The sequence below is a fragment of the Apodemus sylvaticus genome, chromosome 10, assembly GCF_947179515.1.
Source record: "Apodemus sylvaticus chromosome 10, mApoSyl1.1, whole genome shotgun sequence".
Taxonomy (NCBI): domain Eukaryota; kingdom Metazoa; phylum Chordata; class Mammalia; order Rodentia; family Muridae; genus Apodemus; species Apodemus sylvaticus.
Genome location: NC_067481.1, coordinates 53,415,016 through 53,438,322, shown reverse-complemented (window position 1 = coordinate 53,438,322; position 23,307 = coordinate 53,415,016). Strand labels below are relative to the sequence as shown.

Below are 23,307 nucleotides of genomic sequence, written 5' to 3'. Positions count from 1 at the left end.
CATTATCAAAGGCACACACCCAGTATCTCAGTCCGGTCCCTGCCCCCCAACCTTGGTAAGGAGGGGGAACATACAGGAGACTGGGGTGGATGCTGCTGTTGTTGGAATCCTTTGTGGGGAGCAGAATGGAGAAGGCTAGCTCACTCACTGGTACAGGTTTCTTTGCCAATCGCCTCAGTAGCTACAGGTCCTGTGCAGCCCCGGAAGCCATCTCTAGTCCCCAGAGACACTATGGGCCTGTATCTGAGAGAGGAAGAGTAAGGTGAGTGGAAGTTTCCTTCTCTGGCATAGGCAGGACAGGGCCACTCTATATTGTCTGGGCATGTCTCCCCAGCCCTCTCCTGCTAGGCTGGAGGCTAGGCTTTTCCCCGAGGCCTGGCTACAGCAGGGAGTCTGACTGCCATCTCTGTTCCTGCTTTGGGGATTTCTTTTCATTGCTCCCCATTCCTTCCTCCTTCCCTCTCTCACCTCCCTCCTTTTCCTCGTTTTCACCGCTTGCCTTCTGAGTGCTGCCCCTGGCATCTGCTTCTATGCCCCTGCCATCTTTTCCCCTACTGGTCCAGAAGTGTCCGTCTTCCCAGCATCTCTCCAGTTGAGAGAAGAACCTCGCTCAAAAGATGGATGAGCCGGGAAATGGAGGTGATTTCCAGGTTTTAGCACCTGACAGTGGGACATGATATAGATTCTGAAGCATGCTCTAGGATAGCACTGAACCCCAATCCTGCGAAAGAAGAAAGCAGAGTACCCCTCCCCTAGATGCTGAGCATGAAGATTTTCTAAGGTCATTGCTCCTTCCAGCAGGGAACCTTCTTTGCCACATCTCAGAGATGGGATAGAAATGATGGCCCTGTTATGATGCTTCAAGTCTGCCCCCTTCACATACCTGACTGTAGTCTGTGCTCCTTGAGTGAGGCTGGGCTATCACTCACTTTTCCTCCATCCAGACCTGAAGTAGAGACTGTCACACATAACCATCCTACATACACAGAGATGTTCTTTTCCTCAAATGTTTGGGAAAACTAGGGCTGTCGATAAGATATCCTTACCTACAGTCTAACTCATCTGAATTTGAACTAAGGCCCCATGGTTCTTTCTCTTGGACATGTTGCTATGATCTCCCTCACTCCCAGATCTACTTAGGCACCCATGTTACAACAGAGATCATCTTGGCCTATAGGACCATGAAAGGCAGCCTGGTTCCTGGTTGAGTTAAGGGTGGAAATCCTGGTGACCCTGAGGGATGGTAGGCGTTTTGCCTGGTTCCAGGACACTAGGCTCCTGACACAAGGCCATAGCCCTCCATAGATTTGTGGCCATTAGTCACATAAGGGCAATGCCTCAAGCCCCTCCACAGGTAGAGGACGTGACCTGTGGTCGTGGTCATGTAGCTTCAAGACAGATCTCCATTTTAATGAGGTACCTAAAGGCCTGGAGGCTTAGCTAATAAACTCTCCTCCCCAGACACTCCTCCCTGAAAAAGGTATTTAACACAAGGCCTGCCATTGAGAAGTGGGGTATGGTTTTTACTCATCTACTTTCCTCCATGACAATAAATGTCTTAAAACCACAGAATGTCTCTTTCCATCGGGATCTGCTGTGGGGAGCAATGAAACAGGACTCCTCCTAAAGAGCTGACCGTTTAATCTCCAACAGAAGGCCTCTCAGCGCTCCCAGCCATGGCCTCCACCAAGCCAAGCTGGAACAAACCAGACTCTACCTCCACCCCCTGGGACCCAGCTGGAGCGCCCCCTTTCCTCTTCAGGCCCAGGCTAGATCCAGCCCGTGGTCCTCCAGTCCAGTCTCTTCCCCGGTTCCCAGCAGCGCCTGGGTGCCCAAGAGCACTATACTATGCCCAGAGGACTGGGCCTATTTACTTTAAAAAACCATCTCTTTCCCACAAAGGGATTTAAGCACATTATTTGATTCTATTCTCACTAATAACAACCAAATGAAGAAAACCAAAACAAATAAGACCAAAGCAACCTACCTCATGCTGGTTGCTATGGTTCCCCAGTTTCTTCCTGTCTTGAATTCTCTCCTGCCATCCCAGGACCATCTCCCCATCCCTGAGCTCTGAACCAGCCTAGGGTCTCATTTTGGGCCACTCCTTACCATAGTCTCTGAATGAGCAAGTTGGGATTCTTTTCCTTCAGAGCCTTCAGCTTCCCCATCACCTGGTCACTCAGAGGGCCCTGGCCCAAGACAAGGGAAGCCACATTCTCCTGGGATACCCTGAGGAACAAGGACTCAGTCACAGTTAGGCTCCCCAGAATTAGGCTCTGAGATAAAGCCAGTGAGGGAACTTATTGGGATGTGTCTTTTGGCCAACACTAGGACAGAGCAGGGAGGGCAGTAGCCATGGAGAGAGGCAGATGTAGCTGTGAAGTCTTGGGCAGATTATAGGCAGATCTGAACTGGAATGAGGCCAGGGGTGTACACCTGCATGTCAGAAGAGGGCATCAGATCCCATTACAGATGGTTGTGAGCCACCATTAGGTTTCTGGGAATCAAACTCAGGACCTCTGGAAGAGCAGCCAATGCTCTTAACCTTTGAGCCATCTCTCCAGTCGAGATGAGATGATTCTTATTGACAGAGAGCATCCTTGCAGCCATCCACATCTCAGTGATGTGTGTGTGTGTGTGTGTGTGTGTGTTAGCTTTGTCACAGAAGGGACTCTGGACAGTTGTTTAAAGAGAACACAGAATGTCTGTGTTTTAGGATTTCACTGCCCCCCCCCCCCCCATGCTGGAGATGGAAGGTGTGTTCTCACACGCATGCTCTCTATTGAGCCCCAACCCAGTCCTGGATTCCATTCTCACAGGCTTCAAGTCACAGAACTGGTTTAGGAAGTGGCCATCTTCCCTGGGCCTCCATGTCCATAACAAGGGGTACTATCACTTCCTGTAAGGCTGCGGTGAAGCAAGGACAAGGCCGGAGGAGAGAGAGAGTCCTGCACTTCAGAGAGGCTGTGCAGTGTCACCGTTCCTAACCCCCTGGGCTGTTCTCCGTGTGGAGGGAGAGGAGCCTTTGGAGCCGAAGCTTGCTCCTATCTCTAGGAGAGAAGGAGGCAATAATGGAGATGTGTCCTGAAGGCAGACCCGTGGCAGAGGCCAGCACTGGACAAGCTTGTCAGCGTGTGGGAGACAGTCATGGGCTGGGCCAATTTCCACAACCAGAGAGGTCAAAATCAGACTCTTCGTTGCCATATCCTACTCTGCCTATTCCTTTAGGTTTGAGAGTTGGAGTGGTGGTCCTGATGGGGAAAGTTGTGGGCTATAGGTTTCCTGAACTCTCTCTGCCAAATGGAAGACCAGGAGGGCTCTGGACACAGGAGTCTAGAGCCTTCTGTGGTTCTCTGAGCCATAGCAGGAGGGCTCTGTCCAGGAGCTGCAGGGGTGTGTTCTTCTAGGCTCATGCTGGGGAGCTAGAAGGGAGAGAGGAAGGGGGAAGCATGGAAGCAGAGAAGGGCAAGGGGAGGGAGGCTTTCCTGGTCTGCATGCCAATCAAGGGCATGGAGATTATTCCATTTTGGCCTCACAAGGCCAACTCAAGGCTCTTTTAAGGTCCTATGTCTGCCCAGGTCTTTGGCTCCCGTTGTCTCAGGCCTTCCCCAACTCTGCCTTTGTTGGGACTGCTGTTCCTAGGTTGGCCTCGGAGAAGCCCTCATGGGTCCTGCAGTACAGTCTCCTCCATCTCAGTGTCACATTCTTGCAATGCTATTGACATCACAGCATTCAGCAGAGTCTGTCAATACAGAGTCATGGGCTGATGGGTGATCTATGCCTGTGTCTTCCCACACAGATTCAGGAGGACAGAGCCCATATGTGTTTATATACTTAGTGTCTGCAGCCAGCAGCTGGCACATAGGGGTCTGATATGAAGGAGCGAATGAGTGAGTGAGTATAGAGCTACTTTGGAGTGAAATGGAATAGATCCTTCACAACCTCACTAATAAATAGGATTCCACTATACCCGGCTGCCCACTAGGTATTATATCTGTGGTTTACATGTGTACATTTCATGTTATTACAATCCACAAGGGATGTATGACATCCCATTAAATAGGTGAGAAAACTGAGTTCAGAGAAGACAGTGACTTGCCTAAGCCATAGACATAGTGGCACAAGCTGGTCAGGAGCCAGACTGACTGCCAGTCTGTCCCCTTTTATTTTCCTTTTTATGTGCCACTCTTGGGTACTCCACTCCACAGACGCCTGACAGAAGGGGCTCCCAGAGTCTGTCTTACCGCAGGAGTCTGAACTCCTGAACAGCACCCCTTGCACAGCAGCCTCGCTCCACGGTCGACCCGGTCATTCAGCTGCACATTGCTCTTCTCAGCTGTGCTAAGCATAGAGGTCAGATCCTGGCAGCAGATGGACGTCATGCCGCCGTGGATGAGGCTGCATGGGGGATGCATCCTGCCATTTCCTGAGAGTTCACTCCTCTGGGTAGTGGGGATTGGGTCTCCCTGTCTGGTATCTGCAAGTCCTCATTAAGGGAAGAGCAGGGCTTCCGTGGCTTGTAGTGACTTTCAAAGTTTTAGTTTTCCTTTTGCACCTAAGTTGCCCCTGAGGATCCAGGCCACCTCTGCCTCTCACTCTCAGTAGGATTCACACCAGTCCTTCTCTCCACCACATCAACTTTTTTATGTGTAACTTATTGAATGTCCAATTTGTATTCCTGACTTTAACTCTAGATACCAGTAAACTAGTAATTTAGTACTGCCACATGGGACCTGAGAAGATGCCCAGGAGGTCATCAAGGTGACAGAGGCCAGGAGACGTCCTTGTCCCACTGGTAGGGGACTGGATCCCACTTGTTTCTTTGAAAACATAGCAGGTTGAGCCTGCCACGTGGTAATTAGCCGTCTCTCACCTTTGCTCTTGATATTGTGCACAGATCAACATTAGGGTATCTTTGTTTCTTTAATTTGCTTTATTGTATTTCATTTTTATTTTTGAACTTAGTTTAATGGGACAGACCCGGATGACCTCTTTAACTTCCTTTTTTTTGGGACTGATTTAGGGACTTTAAAAACAGGGCTAGAGACTTAGGGCTAACAGTTAAGAAGGGCAGATTAGGCTGGGATGGCCAGCTTTCCATGTCAGATGGCCATCTGAGGGGACCTGCAACCCCTTCCTGGTATGGAAAGACAAACATATCATCTATAGTTGGCCTGGCCACCCAGACAAAATCCCCTATATCATCGACAGGCAAGACTTTTTAGACAACCCACCAGACTGGGTGAAAACACTACTCCCTCCAAGACACATCCTTAAAGTAAAAGAAGGCAAGACAGAGAAACCTAAAGAAACTGGCCCTGCTTACTCTGTTTTGCAGGATAGCAGGGATACAGATTTCTTTCTCTCCCCTCTTTCCCCCACCAGAACTGGCCACTGGCTACATATGGCCCATAGCCAGTGCTGCTGGGGGCTGGAGTGATGGCAATACCAGGAGAAATAGAAAGGACAACTGCTCCCTTATTAACCCTCCAAATACCAGGGGTCATGTCCAAAACACCTGATGCCATAGTGTCTCTCCATTTTATGGCCACAGGAACCCCCAGATGACCAGGAGAACCAACTATACAATATTGGCCTTTTTCTACCAGTGCTTAATATAATTGGAAGATGCAGAACCCTACATTTTTGGAGAGGCCAGGGGCCGCTATAGATCTTTTAGATTCAGTAATCTTTACCCACCAACCTACTTGGGATAATTGTCAGCAACTGCAACAGATTCTCTTCACCACAGAAGAAAGAGAAAGAATAATTAATAAGGCTCAGAAATTAGTTCTGGGCAAGAACAGGGCCCCTACTACTAACCAGTTGATTATTGACAGCTCTTCTCCTTTAGCTAGACCCAACTGGGATTACAACATGGCTAAAGGTAAGGAGAGACTCTGGGTCTACTGCCAAACTCTAATGGGGTGGGGGGTGGGGTAGGGGCTCTGGATGGCTTTTTGACACCCCACTAATTTGGTTAAGATAGGAAATGTTAGATAAGAAGATAGGGAGTCCCGGGCAGCCTTTCTAAAGAAAACTGTGACAACCTTCTGGATTTACACCCTGTTAGACCAGAAGTCACCAGAGAACAAGTCAGCGATGATGATTGGCCTTTGCCAATCAAACAGCCACAGACATAATAGAGTAAGTCACAAAGAGTAGATAAGATACAAGAAAAGTCCCTACAAAGATGTTGGGAAGAAAATATTAACCGAGAGTCTCCTGAAGACAAAATAGGCCTGATCCAATGCCAAACAAATCTCAGGATTAGGCTAAAATCTTTCTGGCCACCACAGGCTGATTGAATGTGGAAAAACAATGACAACTCTGACATCTAGTGGACGACATGGGTAACAGACCATCAGTGGCCCCTGGTTCTGGAAAGACTCAGTGTAGGCAAAACCAGAACAGGGAAGTGGGAAGGGGTGGATGGGAGAACAGGGGGAGGGAAGGGGGCTTATGTGACTTTCGGGGAGTGGGGGAGCAGAAAAGGGGAAATAATTTGAAATGTAAATAAAAAATATATCGGGGGGGGGTGGGGGGGGGAAGAACAGATAAGCCCGGACTCCAAAAAACAAACAAACGACAATGTACATATTGTAAAAGATAGGACAGTAGGTTAAAGATTTCCCTAGGAACCCTCCCAGAAAGTCAGAAGGGGGTCAAGCAAAAGTGCTGAAAATAGAACTCAGTGACTAGGGGAGCAGATGATGGGGTTCCAGTCTCCTACCCAAACTTAGGCTAACTATCAAAGTGAAGGGAAGTCTATCAAGTTGAGCCTAAAAAGAGCTCAACATTCTGTCTTCACAGAGACACATGAAAAATTGTCAAACAAAAGGTCATGGGTAAAAGGGGCTACAAGCATGGACCAGTACACACAGATTGCCCCAAAAATGTAGACCTTGGAGCGGGTTGGTTATCCCATTCCTTTTTAATCATGCCTAAATGTCCCTATCCCTTATTAGGAAGACACTTGCTAACCAAAATTGAGTCTCAAATTACTTTTGACCCTGAGGGGATTTCCATTATGGGTAGAGATGGATAGCTAATACAGGTCCTCGTTTTATCTTCAGAAGATAAAAATAGACTACACTAAAGAACTGAGCCAGAGGGCTAGAGAGATGGCTCAGCGGTTAAGAGCACTGACTGCTCTTCCAAAGGTCCTGAGTTCAAATTCCAGCAACCACATGGTGGCTCACAACCATCCGTAATGAAATCTGATGCCTTCTTCTGGGGTGTCTGAAGTCAGCTATGGTGTACTTACATAATAAATAAATAATTTAAAAAAAAGAAAAAAAGGGGGCTGGAGAGATGGCTCAGCAGGTTAAGAGCACTGACTGCTCTACCTGAGGTCCTGAGTTCAATTCCCAGCAACCACATGGTGGCTCACAACCATCTGTAATGGTATCTGACATGTTCTTCTGGTGTGTCTGAAGACAGCTACAGTGTAGAGTATACATAAAATAAATAAAAAAAAAAGAAAGAATTGAGCCCATCTGAGAAGAAATCTCCACATGGCTACAATGCTTGATAGACAAAGGTGTACAGAGATGGTCTGATTCTGGGATGGTCTGGGCCTCAGCCCTATCTGTGGACACCTCAGCCCAAATGAGCAGAGTTGACTACTCTAACAAAGGACCTCAACTTGGACAAAGAAGAGCAGGTTAACATTTATACTGATATTGGCAAAGGGAAAGACTATCAAAAATAAATAATAAATTTTGGCCTTATTATAAGCCATTTGGTTACCCAAAAAGTTGGCAATTATTAATTTCCTGGCCACCAAAGGAAACTCTGGAGGAGGTCAAAGACAATCAAAAGGCAGATGCAGCCACCCTTAACCCTATGCCAACCCTGACCCTTAGATTGCCAAATCCTGGGCCACCCACTGTAGCAGAAAAACATTCTAAGGAGAACATTGCTTACATAAAAAAACAAACTGCCTATGTCTCTTACACCTAAAGATTGGTGGCTTACTAGAGATGGTGAGTTGATCCTGCCTAAATACCTCACTAAGAAATTGCTCCAACATATCCACCAGACTACCCACCTGGGTACAAGGAAAATGGAGGATCTTATTCAACATGTGGACTTGAAGATTATTCATCTAAAATCTTTAGTGGAACAAATTGCCTCCAAATCCCTAACCTACAAACTCACAGATATAGACCATCAAAGAAAGGGGCTCCCAACAAAGAGGAATTGGACCAGGTGCCCATTAAGAAATAGACTTCACTAAGGTAAAACCAGGCAAACATGGTAACTCCTGTTACTCACTTTTGGGACCTGCATTCTTAATAGACCGGTTAACTTTGTCAAAGACCAAGTCAATACTGTACAACTCTTGGTCCTTAAGTCTCAATATCAACTATTAAAATTTAAGACCATAGATACTGAGGTCCTACTTAGGTATAAGAGGAATACCTTAGGTAAAGGGAAATAAAGAGCCCAACTTAAATGAAGATCCAAGCTTAACATTACAGATTCTATTTTACTTTCGGACTCCATTTTATAATTAACACACTCTAAATGAACTCAGCTAATAGAAAAAACCCAATTTGTTCCAAAAACCATGTCACCTTGACAACAATCACAATCATCCTGAGCAAATAGCCACTCTACTACTAGCAACAACCAATCAGCACTTAAGGAAAAAGTACCTAATGTCTTAAAGTAGGTTAATTAAGCTAGCAACCATTGTTATACCAAGCTAAAATCATTACTAGCCAACAAAAGTGCACCAAACAAATGTCAACTAATCATATAACTGCCAAATTGAAAAGTCCCTCACCCTACAAAAGGATAAAAAAGCAAGGCTTGTACCATCTCAAGACCTTCCACACCTTTCACTGTGCTAGAGAGGTTAGAAGGTCCAAAGACTCTACTTTTACATACAAGTTAGACTCCTGATGTCTCTAGTGGTCTATCGAGACCTTAAGATCTAGACATAGCATCTTTGTGGATCATCTTTTCCTGCCTGTTGTGAAACCTGCAGGGAATCACCACAAAACTACACAGTGATAACACTCAGTATCAATGGTCTTAATTCCTCAATAAAAAGACACAGACTAATAGATTGGATTAGAAAACAGAATCCACCTTTCTGCTGCTCCCAAGAAACACATCAACATTACTTTGGCACAAACTAGAATTATCTTGGAGGAGGAACCTCAATTGGGAAAAGGCCTCCATCATATAGATTGTAGGTAAGTCTGCAGAATACTTTTTGATTAATTAATGACTGATGTAGGAGAACCCAGCTTACTGTGGGCAGTGTCACTCCCGGGCTGTGGGTGCTGTGCTGTACAAGAAATCAGGATGAACAAGTCACGAAGAGCAATGCAGTAAACCGTGTTTCTCCGTGTCCTCTGCTTAAGTTCCTGCCTCCAGGTTCCTGACTTAAGTTCCTTTATTGATTTCCCTTCATGATGGACTGTGATGTGCAAATTTAAGCTAAAGTAAATCCTTTCCTCTCCAAGTTGCATTTAGTCTTGGTGCTTCATCACAGCAAAAGAAACCCTTACTGAGACCCATGATAATCTTATAAAATGAGAGTCTCTTTCATTGAGCCATCTTTATGCATGCATATATGTATGTATGTATGTATGTATGCATGTATGTATGTGTGTATGTATGTATGTATATCATCTCTCTCTATATATATATCTCTGTCATCTATCTACATCTATATCATACTCTAATTGATTTATTCTCTTTAACCCATTTTTCCTTCTTTACTCCTTATTTACTTCCTGTTCTCTAATAGTCACTGTGGTAGTATGAATGAAAATGGCCCTCATAGATTCATGTTTGAATGCTTGGTTCATAGGGAGTGGCACTATTAGGAGGTGTGGCCTTGTTGGAGTAGGTGTGGTCTTATTGGAGAAAGTGTGTCACTGTGGGAGCAGGCTTTGAGGTTTTATAAGCTCAAGTCTGGCCAGTGTGACACAGTCTCCTTCTACTGCCTGTGAATCAAGATGTAGAACTCTCGGCTATGTTTTCAGTGCCTGTCTGCCTGCACACTGCTATGATTCCTGCCGTGATGATAATGGACTGAGCTTCTGAAACTGTAAGCCAGCCCCAATGAAATGTTTTCCTTTATAAGAGCTGCCATGGTCATGGTGTTTCTTCACAACAATAAAGTCCTATCTAAGACAGCAACTATATTACTTTTAAATCGTTTTTAAAGGCTTTTTTCTGTTTATTGCTCAGAGTATTCTTAAACTATTTTGAAATCCAGTGATTTGCCTGCTTTGGCCTCTGAAATAATGACCTGATAATCTTCTGCCAGAAAGTCCAGTTAAAATGTAAGTTCTATCATGAAAAAAAAAGCTTGAGAATGGGAAAATAGAAGACTCTTAAAAAAATCCAAAAAATTTCTTTCCTGAGAATTTTTCCCTTTCTGGTCCACTGTGTCAACATTCTCTTCTGTGGTACCTTGTATGTGGTTGACTATTTTAAGTGTTACTCCATATGGTAATTAAAGTAGAAGACTCTCTTTTCTCCCAAGTCATGAGGTCCACAGGGCGGCAACTGTATTTTCTGTTTCGTGATTAGTAGGGCTTATCATAAAGTCAGTGCTTAGTGAATGTTTATGGAATGACACAAGGGGAGACTGAGGCTGAGTGACCACTGATACTGAGTACTGATATTGAGTAACCACTGCAGCACAGAGTTATGGGCCTTGGGAAGGAACATCCACCATGCTGCTAGGACTAGAGGGTTGGCAGGGACTATTTTAGGCTGAGTACTAAGGGACATAGTGGTATCATTGACTCAAGGAAATCAGCTTTGTAGAGAAAGATAAGAACTCTAATACAAATATATCCATATACATTCTGAGGTGATGGGGGAAGACCGGGCTAAGGTCATTGTAATGGGGAGGGGTATTGTGGTGGTTTGGCCCACATAGATTCATGTGGTGAATGCTTAGACATAGGGAGTAGTACTATCAGGAGGTGCAGCCTTTTAAGTGTGGCCTTGTTGGAGGAAATGCACCACTGTGTAGATGGGCTTTGAGGCTTCCTATGCCTAAGGTCTTCCAGTGTGGAATCAGAGCTTCCTCCTAGCTGCCTGTGGAAGACAGTCTCCTTATGGCTGTCCTTAGATCAAGATGCAGAGCTCTCAGTTTCTTCTCTAGCACCATATCTACCTGGCCACTGTTATACTTGTTGCCATGATGATAGTGGATTGACCCTCTGACATGGTAAGCCAGCACCAATGAAATGCTTCGCTTTGGTCATAGTGTCTCCTCACAGCAGTAAGAGCCTTACCAAGACAGATGTTGGTGCCAGGCACTGGGGTATTGCTGGGATAGGTCTGACCATGCTTTTGTTTGGATAAATGTATTTTGGGACTTCAGATAAGTAAAGCAGTGGAATGCTTTAAGTGGGACTTAATGGGCCATACTAATAGGAAAATGGAAGACAGTGGTGCTTAGAGTGATCTGAACTTTGGAAGCCTGGATCAAGAGATTTCAGATAAGACTCTTAGTATGTTGCCTAGAGATCATTTTTGTGATATTTTGCTGAAGTGTGTGGCTGGTTTTTGCCCTTGTCTGAAGAGTCTGCCTGAGGTTAAGGTGAAGAGATTCAGATTAATCTAGACATAAGGAGGTATGCTTGTGTGTCAAATTGACAAGGGATGAATTATGATGGTTATTTCTGGTTGTTGACTTGACTATATCTGGAATGAACTTCAATTTAGAACCTATAAAGATCTTCTGAAGAGGAATTAAAGAAAAGCTTACGTCCAGGAGTAATGGTACACACCTCTAGTCACAGGAAACAGGTAAGCAGATCTCCAAGTTCAAGGCCAACCTGGTACAGAGTAAGTTCCAGGTAAAGAAAAAGCTTAGGTACAGGCATGGTGGCACACACCTTTGATACCAGCACTCAAGAGACAGAGGCATGCAGGTCTCTGAGTTCAATGTCAGCCTAGTCTACAGAGCAAGTTCCAGAACAGCTGATCTTAGACAGTGAAGGAAAGCATTGAAAACAGAAAGCTGGTGAAAATATAATAGAATAAGGGAGGCAGGCTCCAGCACCAGAAAGCCATAGAACTTGGCAGCTTTGGCCATGTGACTCTGACTCTAGAGTCAAGAATAGAAAGAGTTATTGGGACTATTGATGCTGGTTACCTGGAGCTAATAAATTAGCAGTGATTAAGAAAAGACAGCATCACTGAAATGAAATCTTCTGGGAAGTGTTTCCTGAGAGCATAAAGAAGCTGTGTTCTAGAGATACACCTCATGCTGGCAGCCAGGCTTGGTAAAGTGTAAGACTCACCCAGGTAGTACTGGTTTTGAAGGCATGAAGGGTTCATGGAGGGTAGCTAAGGCTTGGCATTGTGAGAGGCTAGGAAAGGCCATTGGTGAAGGTGTAGTCTTAGTGGTGGTTGAAGGCCCAGGACTGAAAGGGTGGTGCAAAGAAGTTGAGGCTTGATACCATGAAGAGAGCCTATGAGAGGCTATTGATGAAAGCGCAGCTCAGTTGCTGTAGAAGACCCTAGCATACTGTAGATGCCATTACCATGGGATGACTATCAAGAATAGAAGCAGCAGTGGAGCAGATTCAGCCAGATTCTACAGGGCTTAATAGGGCAGAGCTGGACAAGTGACCACAGCCCTTTGGGGGAATTTCAGAAGATCCTGTGTGGATCTCAGACATGGAACAGAAACTATGAAGTGGAAGTTTCCTTGGAGATCCCAAGATGTTAGAGATGCCAGAGCCATAGAACACCTGCAGAGGAAATCTGCTAATGGAGTGGATAACAGCCCAAGAGAAAGAAGAGTATTGTTAACAAAGTAGAAAGGAGTTGACATTAGACATGTAGATGCAGAGATTGGAGTTTGCCCAGCTGATTTTCTATCTTGCTTTTGGTCCAATATTCCTTCACGATGATATTTTGGAATGGTAATGTATATCCTGTGGTCAGAAGCTGTTTTCTTTGAATGTGTGTGTGTGTGTGTGTGTGTGTGTGTGTGTGTGTGAGAGAGAGAGAGAGAGAGAGAGCGTGTGTGTGTGTGTGTGTGTGTGTGTGTGTGAGGGGTGGGTGGGTGGAGAGAGAGAGAGAGAGAGAGAGAGAGAGAGAGAGAGAGAGAGAGAGAGAGAGAGAGAGATCTGCTTACAGTCAGAGTCAAGGCAGGTCAGGGTCTGTAGACAGATTTCCTGGCCTGCTGAGGTATGGAACGATAACAGGAGGAGCACTTGAGGCTCAAGGTGAGGGGCTGAATGTGCTATTGACTTTGGTGGAAGGAACAGGGAGTCTTCTGGATGAGAACAGATATCTTATGTGTATACTTCAGCAATTGCTTCTGTTAGCTTGTGGCTTTGTTTCCCATGGTACTGTGTAATACAAAAAGGCTAAGAAAAACAGACTGGAGAATGGCATGGTATTGATCTCCAGCCCTCCAATATCTGTTCCTTGTATCTTCTTTCTGCTTTTCCTACTTTTAATCCTTGCTCTCTCTCAGAGTCTGTTTGACCCTGTGCCAGCAGGTCTGGTACAATCCTGTGATGTTGGAAGTATGTGATCTGCTTTTTGATTTTTATTTTATAGGGAATTACAGTAAAGAAAGTGCATGAAGCTCAGAAGAGAGTTTGAACTCTTCAACCAAAGTTACATCCTTTAGCTCTGGGTATCCCACAATCAATGTAAACTTTGGTTCATAGCACCACCCAGTGTGGAAAAAGCAGAGGTGACTCCAGGCTCACACAGCTGGTTCTGCTTTCATGTATAATCTGTCCTTGTCCTTATCAGGAGCTCCGGTTTTGACAAATACTGTCCATCTTGGGAAGGTTTACTTGTTTCTCTGCAGTCTGATATGTCGAACAGTTAAATTCAGGCTTGCTGCAAAAGTCTACACAGGTCCCAGTCTTCTCTCTCTCTCTCTCTCTCTCTCTCTCTCTCTCTCTCTCTCTGCCATGCTCCTAGCCATGATGGTCAAGAACTCCAACTACAAGCCCCAAATTACAAATGAAGGTGAGGAGAATTCAGAGGTCTGGTCTCATTTACCATTGATACCCAGCCCAGACCAAACATGGCTGCCACACCTTGAGGGAAGCCCCGCTCACTGGTTGGCCAATAGTGGCAAACACAACCACAGACTCGTTGAGCTCCTGACACTAGACCTTATGGATAAGTATAAAAGATTGAGAACTCACATCGTGATGGGGAGTGATAAAGAAATTGTTGACATACTGCTAGGGTTTGATGATTTTGCCACTATGATGTTGGAAGATGCCACAGACTGAAATTACACCAGAAGGAAAAAAGATAGAAAATTAGTTCTGAATTTTCTAAATGGAAAAAATATAACAATACTGGTTTCTGGGGCAGAAAGGCTTGGAGTATGACTGGATTTCCTTGACTTTTGCTAGACTTCTTTCAAATCTTTAATGTTTAGATTATATAAAACAAAGTTTCCATTAAAAGGAAATACTTTGAAGATATACACTCATTTTATGCTAATCATGATTATTTTGGAATAAGATTTTTTTTGATAGACTACAAAAAGATATTTTTGGTTTAAAAAAAAAGTAAAACATTTGAGGTGTCAGGAGTCAAAAGCTTTTGGTTTTTGATTTTGTAATGCTTCTCCTGGAAGACAAAAAAAAAGTTAAATAAAAAATTCTAACATCATAAGGAAAGGACAAGCCTTGGAAACACAGATATGCCCTCACCCTAGACTTCTCCTGCACCTGCCTTGGCAAAGAAACTGGATCATTCTACTCTCTGTTGTGAATAGTGATATCAGGTCACACAGATAAACACATTTTGACAGCTAAGCCATAGCTGGTAACTTGCTTCACAAAATAGTTTCCATTAATGGGCATTTACAGTTAAAAAAAACTTTTTTCCATCAGAGCACTACTTAAGAAGATAGTTGCCATTTTATATTCTTTAATAGGTTTTTCTTATGTAGGACATTTAAAAATTATGAACCATTAATCATCTTAAAGATCAATTTTAAGAAAATTACTGTTGTAATTGAGTTTAATTATCATTAACAAAAAATGTAAACACATCAACAGACTGTTTTTTTATTGTATAAAGTATATTTCTCTCAAATCACTGGCTTATGTTAGATGAATGTGTACTTTAAATCCTCTGTTTATAAGTACTTATTTTATCTCTGAATGCTTTAAAGAATCTCACACTTCCTGCAGTTTCAGGTGTCTCTTGCTGTCACTACATCATGTTTGTATTATGGGAACACCAGCTGTGCAGGCTGCAGATCACAGCCTTAGACACAGAGCCCAGAGGAGGAATAATAACACTTCTTGGAAGAATACTTAATACTGATATATTTTATTCACTAATACTGTTTTTCCTGCAAACGTGCCATTTCTGACTGAAGCACCCAGTTCTGACCGCTGTCCCAGCGGCTTGTCCTCTGGAGGAGCCAAGTGGAGAGCCTCGGCTATGGAGGCTGTCAGTGCAGATTTGCTGTTGGCCACAGAAAGTCTGTTCTGTCAGGGCTTGTGTCTCAGCCCATCCTAGCCAAGTCAGTATGGAGGCATGGGTCAGACAAAGCATTTGGTGACTTTTCATTGCAGGAGACAAGAAAAAGTAAAGTGACCATGTTTATAAAACAATGATTATATAAAATTATTTATAAAAACTGATTTTATAAAAATCAATAATTCATGAAATCACATTTAGTAGACATGAATATATTCCCTTTTTGTAGACGTTAGAAATCTCAGACTAGAAAATTTGTATTTAGTGATATTTCTGCATTTTTACTTATTTACAAATAAGCTCTGTGAGTCTTATCTGCCATACACATTTAAGAATCTTGATTGACAGCTCAGTGTGTTCTATCTGCCACACACATCTAAGAACCTTTATTGATAGCCAAGTGTGTCATATCTGCCCTACACATTAAAGAACCTGACTCGATATGTAATTATCTTATTTGTTTAATTTTAAGTTATTTCTAAATTCCTGATGAAGTCAATATTGCAAAAAGAGAATATGAAACTTGGAATTATCTCTTGTCCACTAAAAATCCTAGATAATTTTTGGATAATAAGTCTGGACCAAACTACCTGCCTGTGACCCAGTAAAGGGAATGATTTAGAACTAGGAAAATACTGTGTTTGGAAAGAGAAACAGGTGCAGAGATGCACACAGCAGAGCTGGCCCACCTGCAGAGTCATGAGGAAAGATGGGAGACACTGGGAAGCTAGCTAACTGCTCTGTCCATGGGTCTGCCAGCGAGGGATGCAGAGTGTGATCCAGAGGTAAAGCCTTGTAGTCGTGAGTCCCACCTTCATAGGGGATGATGTAACCAATGTGAGGCTTGCAAATTCATCACAAGGACAGAAGGCTTGTGCAAATGCAGCTGCCCAAGATTAATTCACAATGTGCACTGAATCTGAGGTGTTTCTGGCAGTGAGTCCCATGTTGTACCCTGTGACTTCCCTACATCTCTGTTTGACCAGATAACATGCATTTTAAAAGCCCTGTTCCTTTCCTATCCATAAGACATTCACTTCCCAGGGAGAACCATCACCTCTTTGCTTCCATTCTCAGGATCTCCATCCTGCTTGTATTGTGGAGGGTCAGGTTGGCTTGAGGCTGGTCACTCTGACCATCAGAGCAGGTTGGACAAGGCCTGGATAGACTTGCTGGCTCCAATGGATGTTTTCTGAGATGCTCACCTCACATGAACACATGGCTGGGGAAGGTTGAAAGGGATCATATGGATCACCAATAAATGCTATGGAAGCACTGCCACAAGAAAGGTAACTCAGATGGCCATTGGTTGCAGATGGAGAAACTGAGGACCAAAGGAAGGCCAGGCAGAGCCAGAACTCTAATGAGAGTGCTCACCCTTCAGCAACTAGGATGTGTGGGTTTAACAGAGACCCCACCTGACTTCTCAAGGAGGTCCATGACCAGGTGAGGATGGGTCTCCTTCAGAGCTTGGTAAAATTGGTCTTTGCAATCCCAGTTCCAGGATCGACTGAGGCTGAAGAGCTTCCTCATCTTGTCTTGATTTGTGGTCTCAGCCCGCACTGCCTCATAGGAATCTTCACTCAGCACCTGACTATGCAGCTTGTCCAACAGAGGGTCCACTGATGTCACTCGGGCCACCAGCTGCTCCCGATGCTGGTCCGTGAAGTGTAGCAAGGAAGGAGCAGCTAAGGGTAAGGATGAGAAAGGCACTGAGCAAAGAAATGCTCCTTGGGGGTCTCTGACTGGCTGTGCACTTCTTGCTCTCTTCCTGTAACTGCTCTTTTCTTCTGCACCCCTGGCTCCCTTCTTTCTCTGGAAGGCCACTGGGAAAATATTTTTACCTTTTTGGGGGCCAGTTATTAGTTTGAAATTTTATCTGACTAGTGGGAAGGGTTCATGGTTGGGCATTAAGTTTAGGAATTGGTGGAGATATTGTTGGCATGGAAAGCAGCAAGAGGCATGAGAGGAATCCCGCTCTAGGAGTTCCTTTCCTACATTCTGGAGAAGTTTTCAAACTGAGGCTCCCTACTTACACTCTGCCCTCCTTTGAAGAATCAGATGATGTATCAGCAGAATACTATTGCCTTATCTGGCCTCTTAGAGTTTTTACTAACCTTTGGGGGCTGGAGCAATCCTGGGCAGTGTGGGTCTGAGGTCCCCTGGAAGAAAGGAGAGATGAAACATCTGTAATGATGTCCATACCAACACTCAGTGCATTCTGGGAAACTCCTATTCATGCCTAGGATACTGAGAACTAACTATAGAAATTCTGATATAATCTGGAATGTGAACAGTTCCTCAGTTATCCATGGCATCTTATTCCCTGAGCCTGTCATCATAGATTGTGAAGACCTGGGAGTAAGCAATAGATACTTCTCCCACATGATCACAGCCTTAAATTTCATCCTCAACTGAATTCCTTGCAGGTTACCAATCAAGACTCTTGCTAGATGACTTAAACTATTTGTCATTTAATTATTGGTTAAAAAAACCTTTTTGTTGTTGTTGTATTTTGTGCAATCACATACAACGAACTTGTGTTCTGTATTTGATGATAGAATTGAGGTGAAACAAGACTGAGCACATGGGAGTAGTGAGTGAATTTCGGGCACAAGTGAAGGAGTTTAATCAACTGCAGCTCATGAATAAGTCTCAAGGGTTTGAGAGGTTCCTTCGTTCACTGTGTTCTGAAGTCAGCCCAAGGACCCAGTCTGTAGTATTCGAAGTCTCATTTGATTAGGGGAATTTGGCTTTGGGAGTTGTACTAGGACTCTACTGTTACTGCACTCAAGACATTTTAGCATATTCAATGTCTATGTTATCTTGAAAATACAGATGAATTAAAATAGCTAATAAATAAATAAGTAAATAGATAGTTAAATAAATATGTAAATCAATCAATCAATCAATCAATCAATCAGTCAGTCAGTCAGTCAGCCAGTTAGTGAAAATGCTGGACAGAAAGCCTAACCATAGGAATGAAACACCTCTGCAACAAAAACTTTAAGACACAATTATGAATAAATTGTGGAAGGCTCTCCAAGATGGAAAGACACCTTCAACATGCTCGTTGTTTGGAAAAATTAATATTGTAAAAATAGCCACCCTATTAAAAGCACTCTACAGACTCAGTGCAGTCCTAGCTAAGATTCCAGGGACATTTTTAATAGATAGTAGGAAAACTTCCTGAAATAAACATGGAACCACAAGAGCTATGGATAGCCATGGTAATCTTGAACAACAGCAGTATAATGGGAAGCATCAGCTCATGTGAGTTCAAACTAATGCTAAAGTCATAGTAATTAAAAGAGCACAGCATGGACACAGACACCCAGGTCAATGGATTAGAATAGAGGGTCAGGAAAAATCCACACAAACATAGCTACTCAGCCTTTGATGAAGAAGTCAAAAATAAACTCTGGGAAAAGACAGCCTGTTCAACAAACGGTACTGGAAAACCTAGATGGCAACATGTGGAATAATTAAACTAGATGTCTGTATCTTACCATCAACATTTCAACACGAAATGTTCAAAGACCTAAATGTAAGATCCAGTCCCAAAACTGGCAGAGGAAAACATAGGGAGTGCATTTGCACTTGGTAGTATAAGTTAGTATTGTCTGAGTGAGACTCTGGTAGCACAGGAAACAAAACCAGTAGTAGATAAATTGAATTTCACGATGCTAAGAATGTCTGTATAGTAAAGGAAACTTAAATGAGCAAAGATTCACGCAAGAAGGAAACAAACTGTTTCCAAGTTAATATCTAGCAGTAGATCAGTAGTAATCAGAATTACTAATTAGTAAACCAAAAACCTGAATTCCAAGGAAATAACCCAGTTATAAGATGGGTCAGAGGAGTAACCAGAGAATTCTCAAAGGAGAAAATACACATGGATAGGAAACACTTTGATATTAGGAAAATTAGGATATTATGGGTCCATCTCAACTTTTGAGAATATTCAGAATCAAGGAACAGGAGAGTGTAGAAGTAGTGAGTTTCAGAATAAAAACTCTGATCTAGGCATGGGATACAGCCATAGGAGTTGTTGGGAATGGAGACTCCAGAGTTCCTCATGACAATACAGTTTCAGAAGGGCGGTGGTGGCGCACGCCTTTAATCCCAGCACTTGGGAGGCAGAGGTAGATGGATCTCTGAGTTTGAGGCCAGCCTGGTCTACAGAGTGAGTTCCAGAACATCCAGGGCTAAACAGAGAAACCCTGTCTTTGATTTTGAGAAATCAAAAAACAAAACAAAAATACCCAAAACAAAAAACCCCAACCAAACAAACGAAAAACCCCAAGGCAATACAGTTTCACATAATTCTTGTTTGTTGACCATCAGAAACAGCAGATAAGACCTATCTTGGATAAGGTAGTATAGAGAACCCAAACATCTTAGAAATGTGATCTTGAGAATTCGAGCTGGAATTGAGTTGGAAGCATCCTTCCTGTTGCTAGGGTTTCATAGTGCGATGCAGGCCGCAGAGGAAGAAAAGGCATCACCCACAATCTAACCCAGATGTGTTCTCTATGATCCTAAAACCAACCTGCCAGGCCAGAGAGTCCCACCACTGCAATATTGGCACAGCCATGATGGGAGCAACCAGTAGCTTCCTTATTACACTTCAGGTCCGCTCCATAAGATAGAATCCACCATGCATACTATACTGCTGGTAAAACAAAGAAACCCTGATCTGAGGATGTCTTAGGGCCTTGGGAGAAGCTTCTACTGCTGCTTAGCTAACTGGACATAGTATTAAAGCCCTTCTGAATATCTGCGCTTATAACCCAGACGGAAGCTACTTTCAGCAGCCATCAGAAAAGCTTCCCTTTTCAGTGGAGAGGTGACTGCAGATACTTATGGCTGTACAGGATGCTGAAAATAAAAGGATGGGTGAGTACTCACCCTGTAATTAAGACATTTATAATACCCCTTCAGGCCCAACTAACATTGTCGAAGGGGAATTAGAAAGATTAGAGCAACATACTATATAGAGAAGGTTTGTGAAATGCTGTCTTGTAAGGATGGCATGGTCATGGCCATCATGAAGTCATAGCATCTGCAACTCCTGTCTCTGTACCCTCACTAACTGGGCCTGCCAGTCAGTCAGCTATTCATGGGAAAGCAGCTCACAGGGACAGTGCCACTTACAGCTAAATTACTGGTAAATAAATTATTTACCAGTAAGTAAATGAGTCAAGGAGGTAAACACCACATCTATATACCTGCTGGTGAGCTCACTGTATTCTATAGAATAGTTCAAAAACCTTGTTCACACAGATGGTCCCAGTTAAACTCTGTGAGATGAAGAAAAAAATTTGAATGTGGCAAAGAGATTCATAGAAAAGAAGCAGCGCTGGCAGGAGTAGGAGGGAGAGAGAAGATGGTTTTTCCCTTTTCTTTTTTCTATTTTTCTTTTTAGGGTGTAGTGACTAGAATGTATCGTGTGCATGTATAAAATTGTTACAATAACATTTATTAATTTAAATTCTGTACGGTATCTCACATTGGCAAAATCCCTTCTCATTACGTGAAGCTGTTATGTGAACTGGAGCCAGATCGTTGGGCACTGCAATCTGTCACTTACAGGGCATTAGGAGTAGAAAGAGAATACAGGATTGAGAAAACGAGGCTTAGGGCATGTGGTGCTCTGCATATGATGTTTTCCCTGAAAAATGATCATGTGTTGAAGGACTGGTCCTGCTGCAGTATTCAAAGGTGACTGTCCTGAGGGTTGTGAGTCTGTGAATGAACCCACACAGCAGTGCTCTCTGAGTACTGAGAATGGAAAGGGATCACATGGGAGTGTACAGTTGGAGGGGGACAGTCACTGCGCATGTCCGGGAGAGAACATGCTGCATGGGCTTTCTCCTCCTCCTCTTCTCACCTCCACTTCCTCCCCTTCTCTCCACTCCTCTCTCTCTCCCTTTCCCTTTCTCTTCTTTGGTGACAGCACATGAACAGCCTTTCTGTCACATGGAAGCTCCCACTTCCCCACTTTCACATCAGGGTCAGAGACAGGTAGCTGAGAATGGATGGGAACTTGGTTCTAAAACCTTGAATAAAAGGAAACCTTTTTTCTTTGTATTTTATCTCATATATTTGCCACCATTGTGAAGAGCTGACTAACACAGTGTCATAGTTTAAACTGTGCTCCTACCACCTTTTATTGGTCTAGAAAACCACATGACTCATATGACAATTTTATGGCAACAAGAAATAATGACAATATACCTTTCCTTAATCATCGTTGTTCTTCAATTCTTAGGGTCTCTGGTATTAAACTAATTTTACCTGGTTTCAGCAAGGCCTCCCATATGAGATTCATGTGCCTCTTGTCTCTGATTTGCAGCTTAATCTCTGAATCCATGTGTCCAACGTAGATCTCAGAGAAGAGCTGGGACTCCCCGGGGCTTCGGTAGCACAGCTCCAGTTCCTGGGGGTGGGGGAGGACAGAGGGAGAGATTGCATGAGAAGCCTATACTCGTGTGAATGAGGACTTTCCACAACCTCATGACTCTTGATCTTGCACAGCACATTAGACACTGACTGTCTTTTGCACTGAGGTGAGTCACAGCCTGTGAACGTGCATCTTTACTCAGAAGGCTGAGGACCCAGCTGGCACCCAGCTGGTTCTTTTCTCATTTTTTCTGACAAAAACTGACAGGATGCACCTTAAGGAAAGGTTTATGTTGTTTAATTTCATGGCGGGGAATGCATCGAAGCTGGGCCTCCATTGTTAGCAGGAAAATCTTGTGGCATAGCTTGTTATATCCCAGAGGATGAGGGATGAGCATGACATGACTATCACATATATGATAGTGATATATCCCACATATGGCTTGCCACATATGGCTTGTTCTTGACAGATTTGATTCCATGAATTCCCCAAATACAACTACTCTCTGGAGACCAACATTTACTGTTTAAGCATTTACAATTGTAGAAGGCATTTCAGATTCAACCATAACAGCCACAGATGAGTGAGAACTCATCCTGAAAAATCCCATTTACAAATCTTCAGCCTGGGCTACTTCTCTCCATGTTTAGCTGGAAACTTCCCTGTGGTATATTGACTCAACTTCCTCAAGTCCCCAGGCCTTATCTGTATTCTTCTTGGGTTCCTTTAACTAATTTCCACCTAGTTTTCATGTATTCTTGCTCATCCCAAATCCTAATTGCTTTCTCCCTAATCCCATTTTTCTACAAAGCCTTGTAACCAGCCCCACAGGTTTTCCAAGCCTGGAATCAGAAACACTTGGCTGCTCACCTTAGGGATAATTTCCACCGTTTCAGAGCCAGACACAACATAGCGGGAACCAACATAAAGAGCATCTACCGGGGGTGGCTTGTTTATTCTCACAAACTGAAATGTCATTTCTTCTTCATCAATGGCCTAGGGAACGTTATAGACAGTGATTTACTTAGATTTTTGGGTTACAACATCTGATCTAAATAAAGTGAGGCAGTTGATCTGTACATTTTGTGGGATAGATAGGGTGATGACACCTCATGAGCTCCCTTCTCCCTTGTGTTCTGACACACTGATATTTGGATTATTGGCCCCACCCATGTTCATTTTGGGAGCAGGGTAACTGCCACAGAAGAAGGGAGTTGCTACAGGTTGTGCATAGATAGAACATTTTTATCCTTATGGTGGGCAGAAAGATGCTATAGAAGCTGTTCGGGGATTAGGAAATTGGCATCAAAGACAGTTGAGTGCAAGAAGAAGGCAGGATTGTATAGGCACACCAGGTTCCCCATATAGAAATGTATCCCAACCCTCAGTTCAGAATCTCTCCAAGGAGTTCAGTAGGTATAACTCAAATT

General features: G+C 43.6%; 1 protein-coding gene across 5 annotated transcripts in view; it reads right to left on the bottom strand.

Annotated features, from left to right (window-relative positions):
- Nucleotides 1-1,318: 1,318 nt before the first annotated feature.
- Nucleotides 1,319-23,307, bottom strand: part of LOC127694894 (NACHT, LRR and PYD domains-containing protein 1a-like) — a 118,945-nt gene continuing 96,956 nt past the window's right edge. For 4 of the 5 annotated variants that reach the window (XM_052196649.1, XM_052196648.1, XM_052196651.1 and 1 more), the window contains exons 11-15: nucleotides 22,748-22,873; nucleotides 21,772-21,913; nucleotides 17,589-17,633; nucleotides 16,890-17,159; nucleotides 1,319-2,232 (exon numbers count right to left, since the gene is read on the bottom strand). In XM_052196649.1, coding sequence (XP_052052609.1) covers nucleotides 2,183-2,232; nucleotides 16,890-17,159; nucleotides 17,589-17,633; nucleotides 21,772-21,913; nucleotides 22,748-22,873 — 633 coding nt within the window. In that variant the 3' untranslated portion in view covers nucleotides 1,319-2,182. Of the gene's footprint in view, nucleotides 2,233-15,917; nucleotides 17,160-17,588; nucleotides 17,634-21,771; nucleotides 21,914-22,747; nucleotides 22,874-23,307 lie in introns of those variants that run through there. The other variant, XM_052196652.1, reaches the window with a different exon arrangement.